This window comes from Rhinatrema bivittatum, chromosome 2 (genome assembly GCF_901001135.1).
Source record: "Rhinatrema bivittatum chromosome 2, aRhiBiv1.1, whole genome shotgun sequence".
In the NCBI taxonomy this organism is placed as follows: Eukaryota; Metazoa; Chordata; class Amphibia; order Gymnophiona; family Rhinatrematidae; genus Rhinatrema; species Rhinatrema bivittatum.
This window is the reverse complement of record NC_042616.1, coordinates 41,413,056-41,440,711: the sequence shown is the minus strand read 5'-3', so window position 1 is coordinate 41,440,711 and position 27,656 is coordinate 41,413,056. Positions and strand designations below refer to the sequence as shown.

The 27,656-nt window shown below is 43.8% G+C and overlaps 2 protein-coding genes across 2 annotated transcripts in view; both read left to right on the top strand.

Annotated features, from left to right (window-relative positions):
• Window positions 1-12,136, top strand: part of LOC115083196 (gastrula zinc finger protein XlCGF26.1-like) — a 29,012-nt gene extending 16,876 nt beyond the window's left edge. The window contains exon 4 of the mRNA XM_029587002.1: window positions 10,563-12,136. Within this exon, the coding sequence (XP_029442862.1) occupies window positions 10,563-12,136 (1,574 nt within the window). The remainder of the gene's footprint in view (window positions 1-10,562) is intronic.
• A 13,583-nt stretch (window positions 12,137-25,719) lies between these two features.
• Window positions 25,720-27,656, top strand: part of LOC115085901 (zinc finger protein 184-like) — a 30,333-nt gene continuing 28,396 nt past the window's right edge. Inside the window, exons 1-2 of the mRNA XM_029592437.1 lie at window positions 25,720-25,976; window positions 26,309-26,435. Coding sequence (XP_029448297.1) covers window positions 25,953-25,976; window positions 26,309-26,435 — 151 coding nt within the window. The 5' untranslated portion in view covers window positions 25,720-25,952. The remainder of the gene's footprint in view (window positions 25,977-26,308; window positions 26,436-27,656) is intronic.

Here is a 27,656-nt window from a genome sequence, read left to right as displayed (position 1 = left end):
ATGACAAAGTGGGGTAGATTTTATAAAGTTGCGCACATGCGTACTCTTGTTCGCACCAGGCGCGAACAAGAGTACGCGGGATTTCAATAGATATGCGCGTATCCATTAAAGTCCGGAGTCGCGCATGCAAGGCTGCCCAAAATCGGCAGCCTGCGCGCGCCGAGCCGCACAGCCTGCCTCCGTTCCCTCCGAGGCCGCTCTGAAATCGGAGCGGCCTCGGAGGGAATTTTCCTTCCGCCTCCCCCCACACCCCCGGCCCTATCTAAACTCCCCCTACCTTTGTCGCAAAAGTTACGCCTGTGACACGCCCCCCCCCCCCAGGAAAGCCACGGGACTTACGCGTGTCCCGGGGCTTTGCGCGCGCCGGAAGCTTATTTTATTTATTTATTTATTTATTTATTTAACACTTTTTCTATACCGACCTTCGTGGTAGAAACCATATCAGGTCGGTTTACATCGAAAAGGGGAAACTATAACAGAAACCATAGTTACAACGGAAGGACAAAGTTACATTCAACAAGGGTAGTAAACTTGGAAGCAAAGACTGCTAGAAAGAAAGGTCTAAAGGAACATAGTGATTAGGATAATAACAACAGTTAAAGCGACAGAGTAGGCTCTTATTCCGAACATGAGGTTAGTATGGAGATCCATAGTTCAAAAAGGGTATTCGGTCGTCTAATGTGTGACTGAGAGATCTGAGAAGGCCTGGTGGAAAAGCCAGGTCTTGAGTTTTTTTCTAAATGTTATTAGGCAGGGTTCCAGTCTTGCATAAGGAAGCTTATGCAAGATAGGCTCGGCGCGCACAGGGGGTGTTTGAGGCAGGTTTTCGGGAGTAACACGCGTAAGGTACGCGCATAACCCTCTGAAAATCTACCCCAGTATATTTAGCTTATTTTCTTTGGCAGGATACTTGTTTAGGAAAAGAGTCACAGAATAAAAAGAAAGCTGTCTGGTAGATCTGTAACGTACTATGTACTTTTAAAGAAATAGACAGGAACTAATACCTCCGGACCCATGGTTTTCTGAAAGACAGCTTGCATTCAAAAAGAACAAGATCTGCTAACCTTAAACTGGATAGACAGTCTGTGTAGTTTAAAAAATATATATATATATTAGAATAAGATGCGCCAGAAACATTGAAGATTTGAACTTTGCTGTTTGTACCTGTGTTACGTTGTGATTTGATTTAAAAGTGAATTAACTTTTTATGTGAGAATTTATATTTTGCAGGAAAAAAAAAGAATAGATACCACGCATCCTCATTTGAAGATGTTCTCCCCCACCCCACCCCCGCCCTTCCTTCCGGAAACTGCAAGAACAAAAGTTTTTTGGGGGTTTTTTTATTCTCTTCAGAAAGGGAGCGCTCTTATTCATGCCCATTACCTTTTGAGCTTTTTTCCTTTTCAACAGATCTGTATAATGAATTTTCTTTCTTTTTGAGTCACCCTTTTTTTGGGTTCATGTCCTGTGTCGCTCTGAATGAATGATGGTTGTTGTGTGATGTTTGTATATTTTCTGTGTTTATCCATTGGTTACCTATTTTGCAACATGTCCAGTTTAAGGTGTTTATTCTTATACATAAAGCGTTTTATATATATATATATATATATATATACAGTAGATTCCCACTGTTTAGCAGATAAGTTTCATTGGCATGTTCCGCCCAGTTCCCTTCATTCCTCATCTCAGAGATTAAGTATGCCATCAGTTTCTAATTTCTGGCTCCAAGCTACTCGATAAAAGACCATTTCACTTGCTGTTCCAGCAATGTGATACTCTCTGTCTTTGGATATATATAATGAGACCGGTTATTTAAAATTTAGAAAGCAGGTGAAGGCCTTGTTGTTTTTGCAGGCCTTCAGTTAGGTGTAGAGGGTAAATTTGCTGTAGCAGACAATTATTAAAATGCATTGTTTATGTTTTAATGTTTTTGATTTTAGTTTGTATTTTAATGTGTTGTGATTTTGTTTGTTTTATTCTGCATGTTTGTATTGTAATCGGCAATCAACATTTTGTGAATCATGAAATATAAGATGTATAAATAAATAAATATTAAGTGGGAAACAAGGGAAAATGGGCTAAATAAATGTAAGGGGGTCTCGTACTTTTAGAGCATTAAGAATTAAAAAAAAAAACCCAGCAAAAGTGCAGAAAGAGTTTTTGTGTTTGTGTGTTAATGTTGTGTCCAGGGGTTTATTATGTTTGTAGGATACTGGAATTCCAAAGAAATGTATGGAGCTCGCAGCTGAATTTCTGGTAATCCAAAATATCAATACCTTCTTCTCTTCAGATAATAATTCCTAGGGGTGTTTACAACATCTTTGATGGTATTTTCATTCATAAATAACCTGACTACGCAGTAAAAGGGATAACAGTATTGTGTCTGAAGGTACTTTTATTCCCTGTAGTAGTCCGGAGCTGGCCCAGAGCTGGAAAAGGTGGGGCTATGGAGTTTGAAACGCCAAAGACATAGGCTTTTAGCACAGGGCTCTGAGTCTGAGCTGGGAGCCGGGTGAATGGGGTCACTGCTAGTGCTATAAAGGAATATGAGCGTGGGTGATTCATACCAGCAGCCCTCCTTATCTGTTTCTACTGATTATCGAGCTCTTTTCTTTTCAGATAAGAGCTAGAGTGATAGGTACACTTAAGGTTTTTCTTATTCCAAGTAGCATCCCAGAAATGGCTAGCTGCTAGTTACAATTTCTTTTAGTTCCAGATGGGATACCCTAATTAAGAATAGTAAGGATCTAGGTTTCAGGGGACTGGTTTTCTTGGGTTTTGAACAAACACAAAATCTGCGATGGGGTCACCAAATAACATGAATTCTAAAGACCAACCATCCTCAACATTATCTCAAATGATTGAAGACGCTGAAATTATTATAAATGATCTTCATACTAGGCATCATCGATAGTGACAACCACTTTGAGGCTCTGCCTTATATAAAACCATGGGACATTTGTTGAATATTGAATGTCTTATCCAAATCCAAAAAGGTCAAAGTAGATATTTAAGTTTTTTTTATGCAAGTAAAACGTTTCTTCAACCAAAGGAGAGTGGAAGTTTATCCAATTGCAATTGCAGAATAAATCGATTGTGTACTGATAATAAAGAATAAATTTATCTTATCAAATTGTAGCAAAGTCTCAACCTTCCACGTGTCCGGAACCTTTATTCGTCAGGGCATCAAGGTGAAGTGTATGTGATAGATTTCACCGCCACTGTTTATAAATTCCGCTGAATAGTGATGCCTGAAGTTCATGAGTGCCGCCAACATGGGTTCATGTTTCAGACAACGGTGCTTCCTCATAGTGCTGGAACAATGCGTTCTAGTGTGTCAGCTTATTTTCATGTCCACGGCGTTCATTTCTGGCTGAATGCCGTGGACATGATGATGCCTAGTATGAAGGTCATTTATAATAATTTCAGTGTCTTCAATCAATTAAGATAATGTTGAGGATGACTGGTCTTTAGTATTTCATGTTTCTTGCGTTTTGCCCATTATGTTTGGTACTCTGGTAGGGTGTGGGATAAATCAGAAAGGTTTATTCAGGTAGTCTGTTATTGAATTGGGAAAGAGTTTGGGGGGTGGCTAAAGATGATCACTAGAGGCTTCCCAGAGTTTACAATACATGGGTTTAACATAGTGAGACAGGACAGGATGGGATAACCCATATGGGAGCGTAGAAGAGAGAAATATTATCTTTCCTGATGGATACGTGCCAACCAATCTTACCAGAAAAGATGTTGCACCATCCCTTCCCTCCATCCTAGAATGCCCAGGTTCTTGATTGTATGTCTTGACGGTACTGCTGACTGAAGAAAGAGTACGCCCCTGAAAATGTTACAGTATTCCCACTCTTCCCTGAGCAATCTACCTCTTCTTCTTAGCCCTTGTCCCATGTTCCCAATTTAGAGAGCTGGAATACCCACTCCTTTTCCTTAAGCCTCTGTACAGGTATTTACGCCTGATTCCTAAGTCACTCCTCGGAATATAATGGAACTCGGTACGGGGGCAGAAGAGATGCTAATGTCCCATCACTCATGAATAGAATTAAATGGTTACAAGTTACACAGAACTACTGCGGGTTTTGGAGACACTGTTGTTTTGTTATCCTGATAAATCCTAGTAATTTCTTGCATCCCTGAAACACCTAATTTTGTTCTGGTGATGTTACAAGCTATTTTGATTTTCACATTGTTCTGACAAAAAAAAAACCCAACCCAAAAACCCTTTGGATATGCATCAAGGCAACTTTGGTTTTCCATACTTGTTCTTCAATGTGTTATTGGTTCAGTAGGAAGTGATGTCGACATGTTACTTAAAATAAGTGACATCCAGATATCAAGAGAGGGAGGGTGTAAATGGACAGTATGGGTCACTTGTAGTTTTTTTTTAGAGAGACATAGAATAGTTTTTTTCAGAGACTTTATAGCCAGTGTTTCATTGTTTTAAACTCAGTTTAGCTCCTTTTCTCTCTATTGTGCTTTTTGCTCTTTCTCTGTCCCCACAAGCAGGGTCCCCGGTCTCCTGCAATTGTGCACTCATGGTAAGGGCCACAAAATTTGGCCCTTGCTGCGGAATTGGCCAAATTACTGCCAGAGTCTAGGGACCCTTTCAAAAGCATTGGTGGCAGTGGACGGCCTAGATCACCTCTCGTTCTCGCCCGCTTCCCCGGAAGAAAAGCATTGGTGGCAGTGGACGGCACAGTCTATCCTCCCTCTGTGCTACCCTTATCTCCTCACTCACTGGCACCTATTATCTTCCAATGGGAGGAAGACGGCAGCCTTGTGCCTTCTCTGGCATCTCCTCCCTCCTTCCCTGCCAAGAGCCCGAAGGACGTGCTTTGAACCACGTGATTCAAAGTGTGATGCTCAAACCCTGGCGAGGGAGGAGGGTGCCGCAGGAGCTGCAAGGTTTGCCATCTTCTTCCTGTTTGAAAATAATAGGAGCTGGAGCGTTGAGGTGATAAGGTCAAGAGCGCAAACCGAAAAGGAAACTTAAAACAGATCCCCGAAACAACCTATCTATAAGGGAAGAAGTAGACTGTGCAGGGTCCTGTGATGAAGCAATGAAAACCCCTGGTGAAGCAGGGGAGGAAAGATCTGTGGGTTCTGTGGAAACGATGAGACAGAAGAGCCCCCACCTCACATGCACACACACACACACACACACACTCACACACAGAATGGCATGCTCAAGGTTCTAGAACCTTTCAGATAAAAGTTCCAGGCCGGGCTCCATCTGATGATGTCGACCGGTGGGTGAAGACTTGTCATCCTGCAGTGCTTGACCTTGGAGAAAATGGAATTGACCTTGAGGAAAGAAAGGTGATTAGTGTCAAGCCTCAGGAATAATTCCCAGGACTGGTCCTGGTCATTTTCTTTGCGAGTGACAGGGTGGAGGAGTTAGGATGAAAATATCTATTTCTGGATGAATCTGACACCTGCAAGGTAATGGAGACTCTCAAGGGAGTGAATAGCATGAGACGTGCTTTAAGGAAGCTTGAGGAATGGTCGCCTGCTTGGCAGCTAAGTTTCAGTACAAAAAAAAGGCAGAGTTATGAATTTTGGACGCAGAAATCAAAGGGCATGTTGCACGATAAGGGGTGAGATACTGATAGCCATGAAGCAGGAAAGAGAGCCGGTGCTGATTATATCTGGTGACTACAAGGTGGGGAAATAGTGCACCTAGGCTGTGGCCAGAACTGGGGCGGAGGGAAACGCGGATGCATAAGGAGGGGTATAACCAGCCCTGTTGTACAGGTTGTTAGTGAGACCTCACTTGGAGTATTGTTTCTAGTTCTGGAGGTCTTGCCTCTGGATAAGATATAGAAAGGGATGCTCCAGCCAGTTGGGTTTTCAGGATATCCCTAATGAGTATACATGAGACTCATTTGCATGCACTACCTCCTGTGTATGCAAATATTTCTCATGCATATTATTAGAGATAGCCTGAAAACCCGACTGAAGGTCAGAAAGGAAGGGGGCTTAGTAGGATCATCACTGAAAGATGTGGAGAAGGGGGTCATGGGAGAGGGCGAGAGGAATAGAAGCACTTAGAAATGGTCTTAAGAAGGAAGGTAGGAGGGAATGCTATAAACTACTTGGCTTCTTATAAGGGAGCCTTCAATGTGCTGCTGCAACCTGACGGGTGCATTTTAAAGGACCCGTGCATGTAAAATTCGGGGGCTACACACGGGACTGGGCCCTGTGCGCACTGTGCATTTTAGAAAGGGCCCGGTCACGTGCGTAGCCCCCGATACGCGCAGAAGTGCCGGGCTAGCTAAAAAGGGGGGGGGGGGGGGGTTCTGGGCAGGGCGGGGGCTGGCCGGGATAGAGGCCATTAGGCCCTGTCTGGGGGAAGTGCGTGCCGGCAGCCGGCCGGCGCGCATAACTTCTGATCCAAAGGAGCGGACTGGGCAAAGGACCGATCGTGTCGCCGTGCGGCGATTACAAAATCCGACGCCGCCCGCACATGCGCTCGTGGGAGCCCTATTTTATAACATGTGCACACCGACGGGCGCGTGTTATAAAAATCGGCGCATCCATGTTTTACCGAGATGTTTGCCTTTTTATGAGGGCTTTGAAAATGCTGCTACAGCCTATTGTAGTCTTGTGTTTTAATTCTACCGAGATGTACTGAATTCTTAGTCCTGTTGCTGACTTATTTCAAGTTTGGCCCTCTTCTACATTTTACCTAGTTTCCTATTTCAAGTTTAGTCCTTTCTGAAGTCTCCTTCAGACTGTAGGGTAGCATCTGAATACGTTGAACCCTGCCTTGGGTGAATTTATTATTCAAATTGAGTAATAAATACAAATACATTTTTTAAAAAATGCTTGATAGGGAGAGGGAAGGAGGGAGAAGACCAGGGAAGGGGGCCACAACGGGAAGAGCATAGGAAGCAAGGCAACCGGGAAGGGGCCATGAGGGAGGGAGGGCCCTTGGGGAGGATGCAGCACCCAGAAATGGGCCATGGAGGAAAGGCAGGGTGGGTGGGTGCTAAGCAGGGACAGGGACACAGGAGGAAGAGGACAGAAGGGAAGAGTGAGGGGTGGAGGGCGAGCACTCAGGAGGGGTTTACAAGAGGAAGGGAGGAGGGAGGACAGAGCAGGAAGGAGGGCACTCAAGGTTCCACAGGAGGAGGGGAGCAGGGCAGGAGAGAAGGCACTTGGGAAGGGGGCAATGGTGAAAGTGGGGAGTCTCTAACAGGGGGCAGAAGGGAAAGCACAGTTCATATAAGAAACCATTCTTTATTTAATATTAAGTGTTACACCCCAGAAACCTTTGTAATGTGTGTATATTTATTTATTTTTTATTTTTATTATTTTTATATACTGACATTTATCTCAATTGAGATATCCCACCGGTTTACATTCAGGTACTGTATTTCTCTATCCCCCGAGGGCTTACAATCTAAGTTTTGTACCTGAGGCAATGGAGGGTAAAGTGACTTGCCCAAGGTGACAAGGAACGACAGCAGGACTCAAGCGCTGGTCTCCTGGTTCATAGTCCACTGCTCTAACCACTAGGCTATTCCTCCTCCCCTATATATTATTGTTATGACATAAATCAGTTTTCCTTGTGGTATTTAACTGCATGTAAAAATTAAAGGGAGGCATGTCGAGGTCTGAGCTCCCCAAAAGGGTGGAAACCCCTGTCATAGGGCGTGGATTGAGGAGAAATGTCAGGAAGCTTAAAAACTGTTCCCCAAGCAGATGATTGCAATAACAAGATAGGAACAGGTAACCATCGGTCCACTCGCTTAATCAGCTTCAAGGTTGCTGGTATATCATGTGCTTAATTGCCATTAACCTGTGGCTAGGGAGCACCGGCTATAATCATATACCAGACTCCTGTAGAGTCTCACTTCATTACGACTTATCCAAAATACAGGAAGAGACTTTTTATATTGCATTTTTCGAAAGGTGCAAATGAACCACTTATCTTTCTAATTTGTGCCACCCTTTTGTTTATAATTTTCGAAAGATGCAAAAAAGCACTTATCTTTCTAACTTGCACTGTAAGAAATATTTTTTTCACATAAAGGGTATTGGAAGTGTGGAATGTCTTCCTGAAGTGTGTGATGGTGACCGCAACAATAACTTGAGTTTAAGAGGGCATGGGATGAGCACACAGGACCCTCCATTACTAGACATGGTTAATATGAAAGGATAGTGATCCTAATAGTAATGTAGGCATCCATGTAAGCTGGGTTGTCTGACCGTGGGAGAACTGACTGATGGCTGGATCTCTCTGGCAGGCTGCAAGCTCTGTAATTAACTGAGAAGTTCTAGTGGAAACGCAGGTGCTCACGGAGCTGGGTCTGTCTGGCAGGCTTCACAAGGGCCCTGGGGGGGGGGGGGACCTAGTAACTGAGCTGAGAACACATTGGGATATTTATCATCATTTGTTTATGTCCTGCTTTTTCCACTGGAGCATTCAAAGCATGTTACAACATGAATACGTTTACAGCACATGTCAAGTGCACTAAATAAAGAGTAGGCATGGTCAATAGTGAGTATTATAGTCAGTGAATAGATAGAATGGAAGTGATTAGTTAAAGACCAGAAGTCATGCAGTATGGAATAATCATGTAAAAAATATATCATAAAAGAGTACAATAAATAGGTTAGGGTCTAACTGTAGGCCGAGACCCAGTATAAATGTAAAATACCATAAATGAGTAGAATAGACAGTGATACAGGCTCATAGTGTAAAAATGCAGAAAGATTCAGGGGCTGAGTGATTCCACCAGGGGCGAAGACAGTAGCTTCGAGTGCCGTAAGTGGCCTATGTCGAAAAGGTGGAGATGGAACCGGACGCTATTTGGGCTACTTAGGGTGAATTTTAGCAATAATCAGAGGTTGATCTCTGTCTGAGTTGAGTGATTGTATGTATTAAAGGGGAGGAATATGTAGAGGTTGATAAGGAGAATGTGAAATCGCTTAACAAATATTTCTGTTCGGTGTTCACTCTGGAAGGAGCAGGACCACAGAAAACAGATACAAATAAGGTTGGAAGAGAGATAAACCTCAAACAATTTACAGGAAAGTGTTTGTGAGGAGCTAGGTAAAGTAGATAAAGCAATGGGGCTGGAATCCTACAAGTTGTGTAAATTAACTAGAAGCTCTGGTGGACATGTAGGAACTCGCCTAGCAGGGTCTGTCTGGCAGGCTATGCAAGAGACCTAGGAGGCCGGATGTTGCTGGCTTTTTAGATTAGAGAGCACTGCGTTTAGGCCTGGGAAAGGTGGAGGGCTAGAGGGAACTAGATGGGAATCTTGTATTCTCCCCTGCCCATGAGTACAAAGTAGGAAGACAAAAACGCTGTTCTGGATAAGGAGAAATCTTGCAGTTGGTCACACTCTGTGGTGGCAGCTGGAATATTTCCTTTGCCAAATGGAGAGAATAATTGGGCAGCCTGGATGAGTGCGATGGTTTTATTCTGCCGTCTTTAACTATGTTAGTATGGTTGTAGATAACCTGATATTCTGGGGCCATATCACATGGAAGGGAGGAAGAAGTTACCTTGAGCCTGTGGTTTAGTGACCACCATCAGTATCAATAACTTTGGAAGCCCCTTTCCCCAGCATTTCGTGCCATCAATCGTCGTGGTAAAAAAAATGATTTGGAATTGCCAGCACCACTGAACTCCCAACTTCAGAGCAAAAATGATCCACAGGGTGAAGAGCCTTTGAAATACTCCTTTATCAAAGCTATTGCCAAATCCCCTTTTAAGGGTTTTGCAGGCCGCATCGTATCTGGGCTGAAGGTTTGATGTTCCTGGAATCCTTATTTATATGAATCCTTTAAAGGATCAGGCTAGTGACCCACCAAAGTCTTCACCAGATGTTTCAACATTCCCTCTGCTTTAAAGTGATGTTCAGAGAGGAAACCCCCTGTTTCCTCATTGCACTTAAACCATAAAAAAATAAAAATTGCAGGAGTAGCCTAGTGGTTAGGTGGGAAACCAGGGTTCAAATCGCATTGCTTCTCCTTATGACCTTGGGCAAGTCATTTTACCCTCTGTTGCTTCAGCTTACTGGGTAATGCATCAAGCCACAATAGTGTTCTAACATGTTAAACAGCATATATTACACGATAGAGCACTATTGTCATATTGCACAATATACGTAATAATTTCCATTGTCCGGCCCTGGTATCTCCCCTAGTACAAAGATCTGCTTTGCATATGATTTGCATGCAAAGCAGGTCATTACTGGTTAATCCAATGCTAATATTTTATGGTAGCCAACTGAGAAAGTGGTCAGACACAACACAATAACACCTTTTCAAAATTCAGTAAATGTAACAATAGAGCTCCAGGACTTTAATGTGTATTTCTGAGGCTCCCATGTTATATGTACTGGGCCTTGGAAAAAAAAATGCCATGGCTCTTGTGATGGGGTAAGGTCTGGGGATCAGAATGAAAGTCCTGTATTTCCTGATAAATCTGACTTAATTACATCAAAGCCCCTCATTTTCCCAGAGTCTTAATTGGTGCATATTATCAGCAAACTTAATAATACCTGGTTTTTACTTTTTTTTTTTTTTTCTAGAAATTGATGGTCCCAGAAATTGCAAATCAGGGAGAGATCACTGGAAGCTCAGTGAAAATCTAGATGGGAAAAACATGTTATCAGAAGGAGATAGAGAAGATTCTTCTTCATATTCTAAGTGGGGAAGTAATCAATGCATCTCAGAAATGAGGCAAATAAATTCAACTGGAAATTCTGTGTGTAAGCAAAGTGCCAGAAATATCACATACAAAGGGGAAGAGGAGAGAAACCAGGCATCAAAACAAAGATGTTTATGTGATGTGTGTGGGATATTCCTCAGGGATCCTGTAACTCTGAAATCACATCAGAGCTTTCATACTGAGGAGAAACCATCTACATGTACAGACTGTGGGAAAACCTTCAATCAGAAGGGAGAACTGCTGGAACAAGAAAAACCGCCTCGAGAAGAGAAACCTTTTATATGTTCTGAATGCGGGATAATGAGACTGTTGGAAGTAACAGAATATGGGAAAAATGTTATTGTTAATGCAAATCTTAAAAGCTACCAGAAAAGCCACCCAGAAGAAAACCACTTTTTACATAATAAAAGTGTCTTTGAGAAGAAAGTACACACTGATGAGAAACATTTTTCATGTACTAAATGTAATAAATGCTTCAGTAAAAAGGAAGCTCTCAAACGACACCTTAAAATCCACACAGGAGTGAAAGAATTCACATGTATTGAGTGTGGTAAAAGCTTCTGGGAGAAGGGCAACTTCATTAGACACCAGAAAATTCACACAGGAGTGAAACCATTTACATGTACTGAGTGTGGTGTGAGGTTCACACAGAAGAGCACTCTCACATTACACCAGAGAATCCACACAAGAGATAAAATCTTTATATGTGAAGAGTGTGGAAAAAGCTTCAAAAAAGACAGTTACCTTATAATTCATCAGAAAATACACAAAGGAGTGAAACCATTTATATGTGAAGAGTGTGGAAAAAGCTTTGGGCAGCAATGGTACCTTACAAACCACCAAAAAATTCACAAAGAAGTGGAAGCATTTACCTGTATGGAGTGTGGTAAAAGCTTCAATCGGAGCAGTCACCTCACAAAGCACCAGATAATCCACACAGAAGTGAAAGCATTTATATGTGCAGTGTGTGATAAAAGCTTCAGGAATAAGGTCAGCCTCACAACACACCAGAGAATCCACACAGAAGTGAAACCATTTACATGTACAGAGTGTGGTGTAAGCTTCAGGTGTAAGAGTAACCTTACAAACCACCAGAGATTCCACAAAAAAGAGAAAGCATTGACATGTACAGAGTGTGGTAAAAGTTTCAGTCGAAGTAGTTACTTCACACACCACCAAAGAATCCACACAGAAGTGAAACAATTTACATGTACAGAGTGTGGTGAAAGCTTCAGGTATAAGAATGACTTCACAAACCACCAGAGAATCCATACAGTGAAAATAGCAGTGATCAATGCATCCCAGCAAGAAAGAAATGAAATTGAACAGGAGACTCAGACAGGAATTCTTGTGTGTGCAAGCAATACACAGGAAAAGAGCACAGAAACCAGACAACAGAACAAAGATGTTTATGTGATATATTTGGGGTTGTGATTGATCCTGGTCAGCTGATGGATAATAGGATTTAGATTGGAATTTTAACACCTTGATATAAATACATATGTTTTTATATTTGATGTATATTATTTAATATGATATAATATTATGTTTGCTAATTAAATATGTTCAGTGACCCATTGTTTAATGATATCTATAAATCTACAAACCTGGTAGCCAGATATGATTGGAGGACCAGTCATGTCTGCTATTGGCACACTCGCAGAGGATATATGTGGATATAGAGAGGGTATTCTCAAACTGTTGGTGCACAACACAAACAGCTTCCTACAAGACACCACAGAATTTGTGATCAATTTAAAGAGCATTGAACAGCTACTGCCTGACACTGCTGGTGAGAAGGGATGTAGAATCACCATACAGCAACATTTCCCATGCAGATGGCTTTTAACTGATGTGGCAAATGGGGAGGTTGAGTGGGGTAAATGCTGACTCCCAACTCAACCTGTGACCGCCAGCTGAGGTGGCCCCTACTTCCCCCAAAATGTAAAAAAAAAAAGCACCTGCGCAGTGATGGGCCTGGCCCCCCAATCCCTCCAAATCAATAAAGGCTCTGGCCCCGGCCACCCCTTCCCATCCTCTCCCCACACCCTCTCTAGTGACACAAATGACCCCCCCCCTCCCAATGTCCATAGCCCCCTCCCCTAAGTGCTACAGATGACTTCCAATGTCCATAGCCCCACTCCCTCATGTGACACAAATGACCCCCCCCCCCCCTTGTTTTAAAAAGAAAATGGTCCTGGCGCTGATCCCCTTTCCCACCCTAAAGAAAAATAAAGTAGAGTCCCAGCCCCCAACCCCCCTTCCCACCCTCCTGCACCCCCCATATTTTAAATCGGATCCCGTGTCAGGGCTGGGTGCAGCCTCATACCCGGCCTGGTCAGTGCCATTTTCCAAACTGGCGCCGACTGGACCTTGCTCCAGCCTTGTGACCCAGGCCACATGCTAAAGCAACAGAACTGCAGGGCCTACAAGGAAAGGAGAAGGCACAATGGATTAATCTGGAAAGAGGAAACGGACCATCTATTTATATTGGTGTAATATACAGACCTCCATCACAGACAAGAGGAAACGGATAGAGATTTAATGGAGCATATTCCCAAAATTGCAAAGAGAGGCACGTACTTTTGCTATGGGATTTCAATTTGCAGAATGTTGATCGGGAGACCCTAATGTTAGTGCCTTGCAGAAGCAGGAAGATCCTGGATTCCGTGCAGAGAGAAATGTTCTGTCGACTGGTAATGGAACCCGCACGGGAGGGGGGAGATACTGAACCTGGTGCTTATCAACAGAGACGTGGATGATCACCTAGGATCTAATGATGCCCAGATGGTGTGGTTCAGTAGTGCAGTGCAAGCTCATTCACAGGCGAGGGTCCTAACTTCAGGAAACTAACTCTGTTAAAATGGGGGAATGTCTCAAGGAGTCGTTAGCTGAATGCAAAACTCTAGGGGAAAGTAGAAGAGCAGTAAGCAAAAGTAAAAGAAGATATAAGAGCAACCGACCTTTTTGTTAGAAAAGTAAATAGAGGAAAGAAGAAAAAGAGGCCGCTATGGGTTTTTTTTTGGTTTTTTTTAAAGAAGTAGCTGAAACGTTAGGGGGACAACGTTAGCATTCATAAACCATGAGTTATCACAGAAAGAGGAAGACAGGAGACAATACCTGAAAAAACTAAGAAGAGCTGGGAAAGTAATCAGTATTGGAAAAATTCAATTGGAAGAAAAAATAGCAAGTACAGTAGAATGGGGGAAAAGACTTTTTTTTTTTTTTTTTTTAAGAAATGTTAGCGACAGAAGGTAGTGCATTGTGGCATTTTGAGACTCAGAGGTGAAGAGGAGGAATTTGTAGAGGCTGATAAGGAAAAAGTGAAATTGCTTAACAACTATCGTTCGGTGTTCACTGTAGAAGGACCAGGACCACAGAAAACAGACACAAATAAGGTTGGAAGTGAGGTCAACCTCAAACAATATTCAGGAAGGTGTGTTTTTGAAGAGCTAGCTAAGCTTAAAGTAGATAAAACAATGGGGCTGGATGGTATTCCACCAGGGGGAAATCAGTATCTTACAGTGCTATAAATGGCAAATGTCAAAAGGCAGCCATTACCCTTGAAGTAGAGCCTGATGGTATTTGAGCTGCTTAATTGCAGTACGAATCAAAGGCTGCTGTCTGAGTCAAGTGCTTATATGTATTAAAAGAAGATAAATCAAACTGGCAGCTGGGTCTGTCTGGAAACCTGCAACTTCTGTAAGTTAACTAGAAGCTCTGGTGGGCATGCAGGAACTCATGTAGCAGGGTCTGTCTGGCAGACTATGCAGAGGACCTAGGAGGCTGATGTTGCTGGCTTTTTAGATGACAAAGCATTTTGTTTAGGCATGGAAAGCTAGAGTGCTGGAGGGAATTACATGAAGGTCTTGTATGCTGTTCTGCCTGAATGGTGACAAAAAGACTGCCTTGGATAAGGAGAAATCTTGCAGTTGGTCACACTCTATTGTTGGCAGCTGGGATGTTTCCTTGGCAGTATCTCCAGTGCTCTGAGACTATTCCCAACTCTAAAGAAGCACCGACATGGTCTGTGCTGCCAGAACTTCTTCAAGCTCCCTTTTTTTTTTTTTTTGTTCAATATTTTTTATTAACAGTGTTGTACATGTAACAATTAAATAAATGACCAGAATAAAACCAAATGGAAGTACATCTTAAATATAGGAAGTTGTGCTATCCAAAATTAGTAAAGTATTGACTGATGTCTAAGGAGCTTCAACATGGTAACTGTATCTTTTTTTTTTAATAAATGTGAAGTATTAAACACTCCCTCCCCCCCCCCCCCTGTTAGTTAATTCAAAGTTGAAGGGACTACACGGTATAAAATTATATGTCTAAGGTTATAAGAAAAAACAGATTATATTTAAACCATTGCAATTATCTTATAGTATCTGTGATCGAGATCATGAACATGGTCTAGGCCCCATCTTGCATTGTATATTAGTATAGCTAGCTTAAGGAGTGAAAGATGAAGGAGAAACAGAAAGAGGAAGCATAAGAAAAGTAAGAAAAGAGAGGAAGAAAGGCAAGGCCATTGGTAGGCCTCGTCAATCGAATGCCCAGCCATCTCGGTGAGAATGGAGGTTGATTCAGAAGGCAAATAACAGATGTATTCACCCCAAATGTCTTTCATATATGCAAGTCTTTTTGGTGACAGTCTCTTAGCAGTTAGGTATTCCATGTTGAGCAGTTTATTAAATTGCTGTTTCCAAGCAGGTTATCAGTATAGGAGAGCTGGAAGTCCATTGAGAAAGTATAACCAATTTGGCTGTGATGGTAACCTTATCCATGAATAGTAGTTGGGTTGCAGAAATGTCAGCCGGTGCTCGCTCATGTAAACCAAATAACCACATATGAGGGTCTAATGGAACGTCCTGCTTCCACAGAGTAGAGACAAGATCTCTCAGCTCTCTCAAAAAAAAACTATAAGGTGTCACATCCCCAAAAAACAGTGCATAAAATCTGCATTGTAGTATAGATAGCTAGAGCAACCGGGTGTGGGTACAACTTGCATCTGATAAGCCCTCTGTTGGGAGTAAAATGCTTGGTACAGAAATGTAAATTGTCACGTAGGTTTACATTTTCTGAAATAGTAGGTGTCCTGGAGAAACCATATTTTAAGTCTGACATGGTAAGTGACAAAGTAGATGCACTTAGCTGCCAAAGAGGTTAAATGTGATGTAGGCTGGGTGCCTTGTATGGGTTTTATAAATTTGGGCACATTTCTGCCTTTTTCCCATCCACGCCTTCCAAAAGATCTTGCAATGACTGTGGATTTAAATAACAGTGGATTGCCTTTCATCAATTCAGAAACATAGTGGCGTAGCTGTAAGGAGCCGTAGCAATCCTCAGAGGGCAGTGAGAATTCGGCTTGTATTTATTTATTTATTTATTTGTTGATTGATTGATTTTCAATCTTTTCTATACCGTCGTTTGGTGGATACCGTCAAAACGGTTTACATCAAGGCACATAAAATGTATGATACTGTGATATGAACATTTCGGTAACATAGTTAGTGATCAATAATGTTAAATGTAATTAATCATGTCTATGTCTCTATCTCGGTTTTTTATTACAGAATTAACTTTAAGATTGTGACTGCATTGTAAATCTTGAAAGCTAGTGACATGTCCGGTCTTTCCCCCCCGGTTAACAAACATTTGAGAAAGCCTTAAAAGACCTCTTTTACTCCACTGAAAATAAATTACCTGTTCCATTCCGGGGAGGGGGTGGGATGGGATGTGGGTTTGCCTCTTATGGGCATGCGAGCGGAGGACTCGGTATTGCAGATCATTTTTCCAAGCTTTCTGCAGAGGTCGTAAAACTTGACTGGAAATAGGAAGGAAGCAGTTTTACGATCGACGTGCAGAGCCGCCCACCCAAAGACAGCGGCACAACCCATTGCTTAAAGTGCTCCAGTGGCGTAGAGCGAGACGTTTCAAAGATCCAATCGTGGATATGGCCAGATTATAGGGAACCAAATTTGGACAGTTCAGCCCCACCCCCCCACCTTTTTTAGGTCGCATTAAGGTGTCGAGGGAAATTCTAGATTTTTTTCCACTCCAGAGAAATTTCCTCAATTCCTTATGGATGACTGAAATATCTTCTTTTTTTTTTCCAACCAAACGGGTAACATAAGAAATACATAGAAGCCATTTTGATACCTCCATCATTTTTAAAAGGTAAATTCTACCTGACAGAAACAAGGGGAGTTTTTGCCAGGAATGTAGGTTTTCGAGCAGTTTCATTTTTAAAGGGGCAATGTTATATTCATCTAATTTTGCAGGGTCAGTAGGGATATGTATGCCCAAATATTTTAATTTCTTTGCAACCCACCTTACGGGAAAGGCTCCCGGCCACTGAGAGCGTAATGTTCCTAGTACATCCAAGGCTTCTGATTTTTCACAATTAATCGTAAGGCCAGCAAAATTCCCAAAGGTCTGTTGAATGTTTAAAATAATTGGTAAAGAGGGTATAGGATGTCTCAGATAAACGAGCACATCATCGGCAAATGCCGCTACCGTAAATGTGCTTCCATTTGAGGAATATCCTTGATCTGGGGTGAGGTGGCCAACTTCCTCAGCAAGGTGTCAATAGATAAAATGGATAAAATTGGTGATAAGGGACAACCCTGGCAGACCCCTCTTTGGATCCGAATTGCACTGCAGATCAAATCATTTGCCACTATATGGGAGATAGGGGATTGATAAAGGATAGAAATATTATTTGAAATTGGTCCCTGAAAGCCAAATCTCCGCAAAATGGAGAACATATAATCCCATGAAACCCTGTCAAAGGCTTTTCCAGAATCAAAGCCCACAGCAAGAGTCGAAATTTGAGCCAAACGTGAAGATTCAATTGCTGAAATAAGCCGCCGTATGACATGAGCTCCCGCATTGCGGTTTTTTCACAAAGCTGGCCTGATATACAGAAATAATTGAGGGTATAACATTACTTAGCCGCTCCGCCATGATTCGTGCATACAGTTTCAGGTCGCAATTTAATAATGATATAGGTCTATACGATGAAGCTAAGAGGGGGTCCTTCCCCGGTTTCGGGAGGACAGTTATGAAAGCTTTATTAAAGCCGGAGGGAAACGTACCCTTTTTACAGGCATCCTGGAAAAAAATGGAGCAAAGGCTCAATGATTTGGGGACATAGCAATTTATAAAAATCTTCTGTATGCCCATCAGGGCCCGGAGGTTTGTGAGATTTACTTGCTTTTATTACTGCCAAAACTTTGGCTTCTAATATTGGGCCATTTAAATATTCTAACTGAGAATCTGTCAGTTGGGGTAAGGGGAGATTCTCAAAGAAAAGGTGCTCATCTTTAAATGTACCCCTCCTGTCTTCTGGGTAGAGGGTTTCATAAAACTGCCTTAGTATTTTGCAGATGTCTGCACCTTTTGTTGCAAGGTCCCTGGAACTGTTTTTAAGCCCTGCAATGAAAGATTTCCCTTTCCTAATAGTGACCAGTCTGGTCAATAGTTTTCTGGATTCATTTCCAAATCTGAAGAAAGTGTTCAGAGGTTTTTGGGCTCTAATGTGTGAGTAAGAATTGAGAGCATTTAAACAGGACCTCTATGCCTCCTTATTGAACTGGGATGGATTTATAGCGAGTTTACATTTGGCCTTTTGCAGTTTGTCTTCAAATTCTAAGCTAGCCTTATCCAATTGCCTGTTCTTCTTGATAGCATATGCCAGAATTTCCCCTCTGAGGGCTGCTTTGGCCGTCTCCCAAAACAGGGAGGGATTTTCTGCATGTTGGTAATTGTTACGTTTAAATTCTTCCCACTTTTGGATGATAAACTGATGGAAAAACGTATCCTCTGCCAAATGGCCAGGGAAGCGCCAAGGTTTAGGGGGCAGATTTCTCCGTGGAGAACCAAATATCCCTCCATTTTGGGGCATGGTCCGCTATCGTCATGGAACCTATGTCAGCAACGTCAACCCTGGAGAAGAGGTCTCTGGAGAGGAGTATGTAATCGATTCTGGATAGCGCTGCATGCGCACGAGATACGTGCGTGTATTCCCTCACATCTGGATGGAGGACTCGCCATATGTCCGGTAGTTGCAGCTTTGTACAAGCATATGTTACCCCTGTTTCTACTGGCCTTCGGAAGCCTTTAGGCAGTGCCGATTTGTCCAGTGTTGCGTCATGAGCGCAATTAAAGTCTCCTACAAGTATCAGTGAGCCCTGCATATGAGTAAATAATAAGTCAATAACATTAGTAAAGAATGTACAGTCGTAAGTGTTGGGGGCATAGATATTACAGAGGGTGATAGGTTTGCCCTCCAATTGGCCTATAACTATAATATAGCGGCCATTTGGCTCTGAGAATTCTCGGGTTAAAGTAAAGGCTATATTTTTATTGATCAAAATGGCCACACCTCCTCTTCTGCCTTTAGCTGGAGAAAAGTAGCAGGCTGCAACCCATCCCCTGCATAGCTTCATACTCTCTGAGGTATTTAAATGTGTCTCCTGAAGGCACGCAAAGTTTGCTTTGAGCCTCTGAAAAGATTGGAAAATCTTTTTTCTTTTTTACGGGGGGAGCCTATTCCATCCACATTCCAAAGAGAGGAATCTATATTTACCACCCCCCCCCCTTATCTGGAATATCATTAACACAAAAGGAGAAAAATCTCAATAAAACATTCTGGAAGAAGCTCCCAGGCCAAACCTCCTCCACATGAGAGTGTAAAGCAGAAACCACAGGTCCTAAAATCAGGTAATGAAAAAAATGTATCCGATGAGTAAATTATTCAAAGAAAAACCATGCAGTACCATATATTTAAAAGATCTTCCCAATTCCCCCTCCCTAACCTTTTCCCCAGATATCCCTAATGAAACCCAGAGTCTCAACGAGTCGCAACAGGAGATCATGCATATATGTGACTGGGTGTCATGTCTCGTCCACCCCAACTGAATACAGATTTAAATTGTATTGCATTTCCAAAAAAAAAAAAAAAGAAAGATGAAAAAAAAAGAGAAATATCACTTATTTAGGGCAGGAGATAAACACACTGAGGATCCTTAGGGAATAGAGGTTGAAAATGAAGAAAGGAACGCATGGGGGTAACCTGCACGGAGCGGCAGACAGTTACTACCATAGGAAACTTGCTGGGCAGACCGGATGGACCATTTGGTCTTTATCTGCCGTAATTACTATATTACCATCTTGCACCGCCCCCATCTCCAAAGGATTCACTTCCTTGCACTTATATCTCTTAAGCATTCATACACCCACCTCCCCTAACAAAATGCACCTCCCCCCCCAAATATTCATCACCTCATTAACCCCCCTTCTCCCCTCATTGCCTCTCAGCATTCACCTCCTTTCTCTTGCTACACATCATTCTGGCCTGAGTGGAACTCCGGGTAACTCCCTCCTCCCGTCTTCTGTCAGCTGAATCCCAAATATTGGGAGCACAGAGATCTTTGGGCCTGGGGCAGCGTTTATGCCAAGCCCTCTCCTCTACACGGCAGAAAAGAGAAGAGTTAGGCAGCAGGTGGTGTGCGCGTAGGGTGGGGGGTGGGGGTTGACAGGATGGAGAGGGTAGCAGCAGGATGCTGACTGGGCTCCTCTTGCTCTCCAGCCTTGCTCCCACCCCTTCTGCTCTCCAGTGGCGCTGGCTGCAGACAGGAGAGAAGGGCAGAGCAGGAATGTGCATCAAAAAAAGCCTTTTCTCCCTATGCCAGCCCCCTCCTTCGTGTCTCCCTATTAACCAACAGCACTGTAGGGACAGGAGGGAAAGGAGGGAAGCAGGCTGCGGAATGGCTGTCCTCTGCTCTGTTCCGCTTATATGCTCCCTGTTCCAGCCTCTGCCCTTTCTGTCCTCTGCAGTATTGCTCAGTCTGCCATGGGTTCAAAAGGCCAAGAGCCAAAAAATCTGCACATACAACAGCAACATGGGGGGGGGGGTTTGAGAGAGAGATGGTGGGAGTGGTGTTTCGGCACCGACTGTGTGCTTCTCTGGGCCGCCGAGCCATAGGGGGCGCCGAAGAGCAGCCACGTGGTGCCACAAGCGGGGCCTATCCCGCTCATGGCAAAGAGAAATAGGGACTGTGTGCTGCTCGCGGCCCTGAGAAGCACACAGTCTGTGCCGACCAGGGAGGGGGGTGCAACCGGGGGGGGGGGGGGGGCAGTAGCACAAGGGTCGCCTAGGGCGCCCAATACCCTTGCACCGGCCCTGGTTACCACATAACCAGAGAGACAGAGAGAGACACAGACATCCCACAGAGAGACAGAAACCCAACATTCAGACAGGCACAGAGATACCAATATACCACACCTAGACATAAAAACAGACAGACCCCTTCCCTTCATCCCCAGATAGAAGGCAGCCACTCAGACACAGAGAAAGGCATAGATACAAGACACTCAGGCATATACATCACACCCAGACACAGAGGTGTACAGATCACATCACACACAGAGATACAGACCCCACACACAAACCAAAGCATAACAGACAGAGACACACACTCCACACACATCCAGACACACAGACCATACACCACAATAGAAAGAGCGGAAAAGTTTAAAAAAAAACCTTAAATGCCAACCAGGGGCAGGAGAACAGATATAGGGCCTTCTGCTCACACCACATAGAAAATCTCCTCCACTTCAGTCCATAGTACTTTCTAGTGGAACGTTTCCTGGAAGATACCAGGACCTGAGACACATCCTCAGAAAGATTGAGGGGTTGCAGAATTAACCTCTCAACATCCAAGCTGTGAGCGACAGGGCCTGGAGGTTGGGATATCACAGCCTTCCCCGATCTTAGGTGATGAGATCTGGGGAAGTCCCCAGACTGATTGATTTCTGAATGGACAACTCCCTGAGGAGCACAAACCAGATCTGTCTTGGCCAATAAGGGGCTATAAGGATCATAATCCTTCAGTCCTCTCAAAGCTTCAAAAAATATTTGTCACCAGAGTAATTGGAGGTTACACATACAGAAGACCCTTACCCCAATGGTGGGCAAAGGCATCGGGGCTGGATTCCCATCTGACTTGTACAGGGAGCAGAACTGGGCTATCTTCCTGTTGCCGGGTGACACAAACAAGTCCACCATCAGGCTCCTCCAGAAGTGGAATATCCGTTTCCCTACCCAATGGTCCAGAGACCACTCGTGGGGTCTAAAGGCATGACTCAGTCTGTCTGCTACCATGTTCTCCATTCCAACCAAGTACATGGCCATGAGAACCATCCTGTGGGACAGGCCCCAGGTCCAAATATGGACTGCTTCCCTACACAGGAGGTTCGATCCCTTGCCTCCCTGCTTGTTGACATGCCACATCGCAACTTGGTTGTCTGTCTGGATCAGAACAATTTTGTTGGACAGCCGATCTCTGAAAGGCCTTAGCGTGTTCCTGATTTCCTGGAGCTCCAAGAAGTTAATCTTCTTGGAGCTTCCTAGGTGGACCAGTGGCCCTGAGTGCAGAGTCTCTCCACCTGAGTTCTGCATCCCAAGCTGGATGCATCCGAGGTAAGGACAATTTGAATGGGGGGGATTTTGTAAGGATATTCCCCGCTCCAAATTCGAGAGAACCCGCCACCAGGACAAAGAGTCCTGGAGAGATGGAGTGACTCAGATGCGAGCCTGGAGGCTGAGCATGACCTGGCGCCACTGCGACCTCAAAGCCCACTGGGCTCTGCGCATGTGAAAAATTGCCAAGGAGGTAACATGGACAATTGCGGCCATAATGTCCAGCAGCCTCAATATGTGCCGAGCTGACATCTGCTGGCTCTGTTGTATCCCCTCTGCTATGGACGCTAAGGTGACCAATCTTGACCATGGTAGGAAGGTTCTTGCCTGAGCTGTGTCTAGCAGGGCTCCGATAAAGTTCAATTGAGATGACAGGCTGAGACGGGACTTGAGTAGTTGATGACAAACCCTAGTGATGTCATGTGCATGGATTGAGTAGCCCCAGCCTGAAATGCGCTCTTGACTAGCCAGTCATCTAGATAAGGGAAAACATGCAGTTCCAGTCTGTGGAGATGCACCCTCATCACGCCAGATATTTTGTAAAGACATGTGGGGCCGACACTAGCCCAAATGGGAACTCTCTGTACTGGAAGTGCTGTTTTCCCACTACAAATCTGAAATACTTCCTTTGACTGGGTAAGATCTCGATGTGGGTGTATGCTTCCTTTAAATCAAGGGAGCATAGCCAATCCCCTTTTTGCAGAAGGGGAATCAGGGTGCCTAGGGAAACCATCTTGAACTTTTCTTTATTTAGGAACTTGTTCAAGACCCTCAGGTCTAGGATGGGATCAGGAAGTACCAGGAGTTGAATCCCTGCCCTCTTTGTCCTGGTGGAACGGGATCGACCGCTCTGGCCATTAAGAGGGCGGAGAACTCCCTTAATAGTATGTCCTCATGTGCTATAGGCCCCCTAAATGGGCATGGAGAACAATTTGGTGGGACACCCAATAAGTTAAATTGGTACCTTGGTGAACAATGGACAGAACCCACTGGTCTGAGGTTATACTGGGCCAACGGTTTGCGAAGAATCGTAGCCTGTCCATCAACTTGGAAAAGACTGACAGAGGATTGTCCCCAGCACCCCTATCCACTGATGGCACTGACAGAACCGAAGGCCCTGCTGATGTTGAGGGCTTGGTGTCCATCGGTGCAGCTCCTAGGTCCTTCAGTGCAGATGCTGCTGATGCCGATGTCAATGACTCGGACTTCTTCGACTGGAAGAGCTTCTCCATCTTGTTAAGTCGAGCGCAACATCCTTTGGGGGTCATCTGGGAACAGAGGCGGCAACCTCGGACATCATGCGATACCCCCAGGCCATGGGGGTCTATGATGGATATGGTCCTCGGACATTGGGGCACCAATGAAAACCTGATGAGGTCATGATTGATGACGAAAAGAAGGGGGAATAATGAGAGACAATGGCGGTGAGCGGCCGACGCCAGCAGGCACCGAGGTACCGCCGCCACAGGGGAGGATGGAAGTGAAAAAAAATTACCGAACCACCCAAAAATCCTGAGGAGACTGAGGGGAACCAAAGAGGGACCCGGTGTCGATGAGACACGTGCAAACACCACAAAAATCTGAGAAAATGTTTTCTAAGGCAATTTCCAGCAGAAAAGCCATGACCTCAACTTCACCACGATGCGAACCGCTCTGCAGAAAAAAAGAGACTGAAGAGGATGTGTGGTTTAGGGCATGCTCAGTGTGCACAGTCAAAGTTCTAGAAACTTTGACATAACGTTTTGTACTGGGCTCCATCCAATGATGTCACCCATGTGTAAGGACTGTCATCCTGCTTGTCCTAGGAGAAAACTCCATCCCATCCTACCCAAACTTTTTGTTTGTTTGTTTGGTTTTTTTGTTTTTGTTTTGCTTTTTCTTGTTTTCACTCATCTGTTTTTTGTTTTGACTTGTTTATTTAACTTTTACAATTTTTCCTTATTTCTTTCTTTCCCACTTCCTCCTTCTCTCCCCATCCACTTCTTCATTCTCCTTGGCCTCTTTGTGCATTCCCCTTCCCAACCTCACCTCTTCTTTTCCCCTGACGGGCAACAGCTGTGATCTCTCTCTTTCTGGGTAAGAATGCGGCAGCAGTACGAACTCCTCCCAGCCTGAGGATGGCAGCTCTTCCTGGGTTGTGCAATACTTCAGTGGTGTTCCCATTTCTAGTTCTGCTACAGAGTAAGCAGCTTCCCACCTTGGCCCACCACAGCAGAAGCAACTCCTCTCTTTGGCCCCCCGAAACCATGGCATGCTTACAATGATGTCACTACATTCTGGCAGCTCTCTCCCTCCTGAGCCTGCAGTGCTTCCATGGCTCTGAGTCTCGACAGCATAGTCATTTTTTTTTTCTTCCCTGATTGGGCAGCCACTGTGCCTCCTTCAGGATTGCCCCATCCACCGGTTTGCTCAACTCTGGCATACAGAGTCTGGCTTATCTACATATTTCTGTTTATACTTTATGGTCTCTTTATCATGTATTTGGTGAGGGTCTGTCTCTGTGACCGAAATGAGGAATTCTGCTAGTGCTGTTGCAATATACCTTGGTGTATTTTCCACATAGAAGATGTATTGTTGTTCCAGACCTAGTGTAATATTGCAGTGCAGTCTTTTTGCCTAGGTAGGGTTCTTGCTGTTTGAATTTTGGGAGTTAGTACTGTTCTAGTATGGCAGGTTTGTTACACAAGTGCTGCATGTCTTACAGTGTCTTGCATTGGAAGGTGTCTGTATTGCTATTACGTAAGTGCCACTAGAATTTGAATTTATTTTTTTTGTATGAGATGTAAGGAGAAACATCCAAAGTCCATTGTTATGGATACAGAGTGCATTATAGAACTGGAGGTAGAGATTATGTCCCTTTATGCAGACTCCAGACTTTATGCTTGTATCCATATTGAAAGTACGGATAACAAATCATTTTAACATAGTTTTGCTGAGAAGATGAAACTGGCCTGTTTTGTTTTTTTTTTATTGTATAGAAGGCCCTTGTGATTTTTTTCTTATTATGCCTTTTATAGCCAATTTAAGCAGGCTTGCTCCAGCCTCCTCTCCATAATTAGCATGCCACCCCATCGCATAATTTTGTCTAGAGGAATTGGTCAGCCAGAGTGCTTCTCTGCTCGTTTCCCATCCTCCTGAATTAATAAGCATTCCCAATCTCTCTCTTTAAGTAGTACACCTCTATTAGGGTTTATGATGCTTTGTTATTGTTATTTTATCTACGGATTATGGTATTGTTCCCCCGCAGTTGTGGACTTTATAATGAGGGTTGGTATGTGGATTTTTCCCCCCCTATTCCCTCTGTTTTTACCAAAGCTATCTCTGTTCTTGAAATTTTGTTTATTTATAAAGAGTTAGATAACACTCCCCTGGATAAAGCAGGACAGTTGGAAATCCGATTCGCAATACATAAAGCGAAAAACAATCCAAACACATCGCTCCCTTCCACACTTTTGAGGGTAAAGCTTCGCTCGCCCGCCCCTGTGTGATGTCATCAGTCTGCGCCCAACAGGAAGAGGAGTTACGATGTAATGAGACAGACAGACAGACGCCATGAGTCTTCTTTTCTTTCATTCTTTAATTTGCGAATTAATAGCTGGAAACCAGAAACCTTCAGTTGCAAGTCTCACCTTCTGCACGTTTCTTTTTTCCGGCCCCTGTAACAGACACTGAAAGAGGCAAATACTCAGCGCTTCCCCAGCCCGAGAAAGAGCCCCCAATTCATTTCTAATCCTGAAAGCAGCAAAAGCAGAGAGGAAAATGCCTGCGGGAGTTTCTGCTCAGGTAAGAGATTCCCCCCAGCTTCCTGCCCTCTTTATGCGAATACTGCTGCAGTTTCTTAATCTGGGATACTGCAGAGTCAACACTGAATAGGATCCTGAGCAGACATGGGGCGGTGCAGCAAAGGCAGTTTAAGTGTATCCTGGGTGTAAGGAAAGAGAGCAGGAATCTCGCAAAGGGATATTTTGTGTCCCATGTTCTGTGCGTAATTTGTTTCCAGTTGTTATAATCCTGCTGTGGGACTGTGAATTATACTCATCCAGAACGCTCGCCCCCTGCTGAGCCTGATGGATGTGATGCAGAAGGTGCTGAGTGTGGAAGGGTTTGTGTTTCAGGACCCAGTAACCTTTGAGGACATCGCCATCTATTTCTCTCTGGAGGAATGGGAGGTTTTAGAAGAACAGCAGAAGGAGCTCTATAAAGATGTAATGAAGGAGAATTATGAGACCCTCATCTCACTAGGTAAGTGGTAATTTTCCATTATTATTATTGGTCCCCAGCTTTATATAAAAATTACATTTGAGTGTGAGAGTTTCCCAGTGTAATTTGATTTAAAAAAAAAGTTAAAAAGTACTGCAGTGATCACTTTTGTGTGGGTGGGGAGGCACAAGCAACATCTGTGTATGAGAAGAGGGATTGGTGTAGGGGAATTGTTTGTATATGCTGGGGAGGACTATTGCTGGGTTATAGCGAAAGTGAGAGGGGCAGTTGGCACTGGGATGTGTATATATTTGTGGGAGAAATGAGGAATTGGCACTATAGTGTATGTGTGAGAGAGAGATGGGGACTGAACTGGGCTGAGACAGCATATGTGTATGGGGGAAGGGGGGACACTGCTACATGTGAGAGCAAGAGAGAGTGTTTGCCAGGGCTGGGAATGTGTGTGCATGAGAGAGGATGGGCATTGGGGAGAAAAGGTGTACCCTATCTCTGTTTGACCCCTCCCAGATATGATCCTCTTTGCTTCAACCCATCTCCATCCTTCCACAGTCCTCACTCCCTTCATCCTCGATCCTCTTTCTCTGATCCTCTCTTCCCCCATTGCTTGCCCTCCACCTCCAAACTTTTCTTCCCCCATTGCTTGCCCTCCACCTCCAAACTTTTCTTCCCCATCCGATCCAGCCCCCTCTTTCTCCCCACATCCTAGTCCTCCCGTCCCCCTTCTCTTTCCCATCTCAGCCTTCTTCCTACACTTTTACCTCCTATGACCTCTCTTTCTCCCTCACTGATCCTCATTTATACTATCTCTTCCCCTGACCCTTCCTCCTCATTTCCCTTCCCTAATCTCTGTCTCTGTCCCTGCTTTTATAGCCAATCCCCACTTCTTCAAGACCACATTCTCATGATGATCATCTTCTTTCCATTCATCCTTCCCCAAAAATTACTATCTGCCACCCAAAAGAGTTGTCAAAAATCATCCAAGAACAGTCAAAAATGTATTTTATATAAAACTGGATGGGCCATTTCAGTCTTTTTTTCTGCTGTCATTTACTAATTTATTTTGTTAAAAGAAAACCAGCATTTTCATTGAATATGCAAATTAATCAAAATGTGCTGCCAAATCTCAGAAACTTTGCCACAGAATTTTCTACTTAATGCTTCAGAATCTGTCCTTGAGCTGCCACTGGGAAATTGGTGGCTGGTTTACAATGAGAGTATAGGATGAGTGACACTTGGTTGTAT